Source organism: Apium graveolens, unplaced genomic scaffold (genome assembly GCF_009905375.1).
Source record: "Apium graveolens cultivar Ventura unplaced genomic scaffold, ASM990537v1 ctg3747, whole genome shotgun sequence".
Classification (NCBI taxonomy): domain Eukaryota; kingdom Viridiplantae; phylum Streptophyta; class Magnoliopsida; order Apiales; family Apiaceae; genus Apium; species Apium graveolens.
Window position 1 is genome coordinate 33,935 of NW_027418246.1, and position 5,798 is coordinate 39,732.

The window sequence follows — 5,798 nt, forward strand, 5'->3', positions numbered from 1 at the left end:
TAAGATGTTACCTTTGCCTTTGATGGGCACTCCCGAAGAGTCTCCAAAAGTGACTTTTCCATTCACTTTCTCATCAAGATCCACGAACAAATTATTATTGCCACGCATATGATAACTTGCGCCGCTATCAAGATACCACACATTATCTTCACAATTTACTTCTCCTTTATGCGTTAGAAGCAAAGTGGGCTCATCAACATTGCCTTTATCTTCAACAAAATTAGCTTTCTCCTCCACTTGATTTTTTGAAGCGTGACACTCGGAAGCATAATGACCAAATTTTTGACAATTATAGCATTTAACATTTGACTTGCCATACCTTGGTGTAACTCTTCCTCTTCCACGGCCTCTTGAATTTCTTGTCTCGTACAATCTTTCATACTATTGAGTTTCCTCCCTTTGTTGGCCACGACCTCTTCCTTGTCCATATAAAAATCATCTTCCACGTCCTTGTCCAAGACCTCTTTGGCTCCTCATATACCTTCTATTATTATCTTTAAAAGATAACTTTGATTGTAAGGCTTGTTCAATTGGCTCCTTCTTTAATATTTTTTCTTTATGGGCTTGTAATGATCCCATAAGCTCATCAATAGTCATTTCATCTATATCTTTAGCCTCCTCAATTGCCACAACTTTGTAATCAAATTTAGAGTCAAGTGAACAAAGAACTTTTTCAATAACACGAACATCACTTATCTCTTCTCCATTGCTTTTCATTTGATTGACAACGGTCAAGACCCTTGAAAAATAATCCGAGATTGATTCGGATTCCTTCATTCGGAAAGCCTCAAACTTGCCACGAAGTGTTTGTAGCCGAACTCTCTTTACTTTAGCATCGCCACTAGAAGAAGATTTGAGAGTATCCCAAACTTTCTTTGACGTTGTTGGGGAAACCACTTTTTGTAACATAGAATCATCCAAACATTGATGAATGATCATGATCGCCTTTTGATCCTTCTTTCTTTGGGCTTGAAGTTGATCTTTTTGAACTTGATTCAAATTTGCTTCATTTTCGGGCACCTCCAATCCTTTCTCCACAATTTCCCACACATCATTTGCTCCAAGGACCGCCTTCATACAAATGCACCAATTATCATAATTATCTTTGGTGAACTTTGGCATTTGCCATTGACACATTCCATTTGCCATGATCTCCTTCTTCTTTACACCACACAAGCCTTCTTTGAAGACAAGTAGAAGTAGAACCTTTGGCTCTTGATACCACTTTGTTGGAAGAAAGGATCTCACTCAAACTCACACAAGACAATTTAGGAAAAGAAATGTATTACTTGAAAAATTACTTGATTAAAATGACATGGTACAAGGCTTTATATAGAACTCCATAGAAAGATCTAGATAACTCTTAGACTCCAATAGACATCACTTGACCAAGATACATGTATCTAGAGATTACATGAAGCTACACCAATGCATTGAACATAGAAAAATACTAATACATGTACCAAGGTTATTCTAGAGACTCCCACACAATTCTATTATTTTAATAGTCAAAAATATATTATTTATTTTTAACATACATGTTTTCAATATTAAACAGTGGTGAAACATTTACCACAAGCCACCAACTTTAACATAAACAGGTGAAAAAAGGCTAGTTCAGATGTTTTTTTTACTAATCATCAGAAGTGGACTTACGACTTCTCTTGATATACTTTTTGGCCTAGACTTGCTTCCCATAAATGGAGTACTTGGTCTTTATTCCGGGAGGAGCAATGTGTGGAATGATGGAAGAAGAACGGCAAACCATTCTAGCGTACAATGGTTGTTCATCACTCGACACATCTTGCATGTAGATGACTTCAATGAAATCGCCAAAAATCCTGAACACAAAGGAAAGGCATGTAAACATATATTTACTTACTCACCACATAAACAAATTTTCAACACTATATATAGTATAGTTATGGATTTGCATACATCTGGATGAATATTACATATTAAATTAATTTTATACCTTGTGAAGAATTCTCTAATATCCGATTCAGGGAGGTAGTAGCCTTTGGAGAATGTTAAAAAGATTGTTCGATCTTCTGGTGCAACATGAGGTTCATCCTCGCAACCATCCACCACCTGCATTCCTCCAAAAATTTCACTTAAATCAGCATCGGGATTTTCCAATACATTCCGGACGTGACTGTAATATCAGTGATTTAAAATAATAATGATAATAATAATAATAATAATAATAATAATAATAATAATTAGTAATGAATTTGATTCAAATTAGAATAAGAATAAAAAAAAAAAGAATTTATTTGGAGTTAGTAATTAGAATAGGAAAAGGAGTGATACATGGTCTATATATAATAGACACACCTCTTAAATAAAAATCTCATGTTATTATTATAACCCTAATAATCAAGAGACTGTTGCGGCGAGAAAAAGAAGAGGAGACCGAGGAGAGGAGGTGAGGAACAGAGGCTGATCCTGGTACAATAGTTCTGTGCCCACAATATCGGGTAATTATTCATGAATTGTTATTAAAATTAATAATCGGGTACATATAGTTTCTCCCCTGCTTGCCATGATGTAGGATAGTAATCTACTTGATTTGTGTAGGCTGTATATGCATCACTATTACAATTATATAATATTTTATCGATATTGAGGGTCTTGTGAGTAACATATGGAATGTGTAAATACTTAAAGGTTATTATTATAGATGAGCATGACACCGTGTGACTTGTGTACACTCCCTGATTCATATAGTTTGTAAATGGTATGTTGCTCGTGTTTTGTTCAACCGGGGTTATGTAATAATAATTTTTATTATATATTTGTTTAATAATAAATAATATTTTCTTTTTGTTTAGTTTTCTTAGTAGGTATGCATGGCTTGGATATAGTTTTATAATGTCAATGGATTTGTTTAAGTATACATATTTTATTAATTAATTGATAGTATATTTAAGTTACATGTGTCTCTTGAGTTGTTAAAATAATGTGAGATTATTGTACAATTATATGTAAGTGAGTATGTACATGTTAGTCAAATTAAAATCTTTTCCTTTATAATTAAATGAGTTGTTTCTTGCTTTGGTTTTATTGTTACTGGTAAGTTGGTATTGGAAGGTCACTTTTATGTCATTATAATATACATATGACATGCCTTGTATATGTTGTGTACTAATTGAGATCCTTGCATGTAATGCTATTATTAGTATGCATATGTACTTTGTTATTTATTTTTTTATTTTTTTAATTAACCAATTATTATTTTGGCGATGAATCATGTTAACCTATCTGACTTGGCTAAGCTATATGTCTACATTCTTTATTTAATTAATTTAGATAGCACAGTGCATACATTTCCAAATTGGTACTAGACTTGTATGTAAAGTATGATAATAGCATGACTGGTTTGTGGTGTCCGTGTCAGTAATATAACTCGTGCTTAGGAACTGTTAAATTTAACTAATATAAATTTTATTTTGGGTTATTTGAGAAATAATTTTTTTTTAAAAAGCAATAATATTAATTATAAATTATATTTTTTTTATAATTAGATTCGGGCCGGGAAATTAGCGGATCATTTGCGTAATTCGTTAGTATTAAGTTGCGATTTCGAGGTACGGATTATGTCCCCTTTTATTCAGCGCTACTCCTCTTGTCCATTATATTTATTTGATTCATTCCGTTCTACTTTCTGTTCATTCCGTTAATATTTGCTTTGACCATTTTAACTTCCGAAAATTGTTTTAAAATTTGATTTTGAAAATTTAGATATCTGTTTACGCGGTTTTCAAAAATTATTTATGACACCCACCTGCTTTGGAAATTTGTATCATTTATCTCAGGTGAGTTTTAAATTTTGCGAGAATATTTATTTTGAACCCTTAGCGTGATATAGGGTATACCGAGTTAACCAGCTGTAGGGGTACTACAGCCATGTCATTGCGGCACCAGTGACATGACACTTCCGTGACAGTGTGATTGGTCACGGCGTATCCTTCTGTTAGCTCTTGGGAGGAGCTTTTGCGCATTTGATATTTGTTAGGATACGTGGGTGCACCCAGAGTTTGATTTGTGATTTGATTTATGGTGACGTTGTATATGCCGTACACGTTATCCATTCTGTTGCACGCATTAGGTACCCTATGATGTGTGTATTTGTATCTGTTCTGATCTCGGTATAAAATATCCTAACCCCTCGTTGTTTCAGCCTTACTTATTTTTAAAATTGTTGTTTTATTGAAAATTGTCGATTATTTATTTCTGATCTTTTGTTTTATAAATTGTATTCCAAATCCGTAATGGGCGTTTGGCTCATGCCGTATTTTTTTTCTGGCAGGTGCTTAGGGGGATCTGGGACTGTGTGATGGAGAGCTCCCTTTATTTCGTTCTTAGGATTTCAGACTTCTATCATTATTCAGATATAATTACTTATTAGAGATTTCAGCATTTATATATTTGGTTTAGACTTTTGGAGATTTAATATTATTTTGGAGATTTTAGACTGTTTAATTATTGTTAGAAATATATTAGTGCTCTATTTACAGGTTTATGGATTTTAAGTAATATTTCCCTTCTATTTTAAGAAGGGGGTGTTACAGAGATGGTATCAGAGCTTAGGTTCTTTCTTGTAGAAAATCTACTTAGGTTGACCTGTGAGTTTGGGTAGACGATAGGATGGGTATTCTATTTAATTTCGTTTCATTCTGCTTTATCATTTGAAATGTGTTTATAACTGCTTCATCATATTTATTCTCGTAATCTTCATTCGTTCGCTATCTTATATTGCAGATGCCTCCTAGACGTGATCCTTTTCATATTGACCCCGTTCAGCTTACTGAGATGATAGGGCAAGCAGTGGCTCAGGGTGTACAGCAGGCTTTGGCAAACTAAGGAAATCAGAATGGAGAGGGAAATCGGAATGGAGAAGGAAATCAGAATGGAGAGGGAAATCAAAATGGACACGGAAATCAGAATGGCAATGGTAATCAGAATCAGAATGGTCAGGGCCATCAGCTGGAGCCGTTTGTATGGTTGGAGAGGTTTGTGAAGCAGAAACCCGACTCTTTTAGTGCAGCACCGACTCCCATTGATGCTGAAAATTGGATTGTTCATCTCGAGAAGATTTTTGATGCACTGGGTTGTGATGAGATTCAGAAGGTCAGGTTAGCTGTGTATAAGTTGGAGGGCGATGCTCAGAGGTGGTGGAGAGGAGTGAAAGGTACTAAAGGGGAGCAATATGCAGAGGCTTTGGAATGGCAGGGATTCAGGGAAGTATTCTATGAGCAGTACTTCTCTAATGCTGATAGGGAGGCTTATTTGAGGGAGTTTCATTCTATTATGCAGCACCAGGATGAGAGCATTACTGATTATATGGCGAGGTTTATAAGGCTGGCTAGATTTGCTGGGACAGTTGCAGGGACTGCTGCGCAGCGGGCTGATAAATTTAAATGGGGGTTGAAGTCTCATCTGAGGGGTTCCATAATTTCTTTTAAATTTGATAATGTGGCAGAGGCGGCTGATGCAGCAAAGAAGTTGAGAAGGAGTGCATAGATTTCAGGACTTCCAGGTCTAACAGTGGTAGTAAGAGGACTAGGGATGATCAGGGTTTTGCACAGGGTAGACAGTGGTATGGAGGTCAGAATGGTCAGCAGGGATAGTGGCGCGAACAGAATCAGAATAGGGGTTGCCAGTCATTCCACGGCCGGAATCAGTATGTTGGTCAGAATCAGAATCAGCAGTTTCAACGACAGAAGCAACCTAGGCAGTGGCAGAATCGTCAGCAGGGGCAGAGCCGTTACTCAGTATATGGGGGAAACCCCAAT

At 35.7% G+C, this 5,798-nt stretch overlaps 1 protein-coding gene across 1 annotated transcript; it reads right to left on the reverse strand.

Annotated features, from left to right (window-relative positions):
* Nucleotides 1-435: 435 nt before the first annotated feature.
* On the reverse strand, nt 436-1,149 carry LOC141701336 (uncharacterized). The gene has a single exon (XM_074505012.1). It carries the CDS (start codon nt 1,147-1,149, stop codon nt 436-438), a length of 714 nt encoding a protein of 237 aa, XP_074361113.1.
* Nucleotides 1,150-5,798: the final 4,649 nt, after the last annotated feature.

Coding starts and splice junctions, on each gene's coding strand:
- LOC141701336 (XM_074505012.1), bottom strand. CDS start 1,149: ATGGCAAATGGAATGTGTCAATGGCAAATGCCAAAGTTCACCAAAGAT.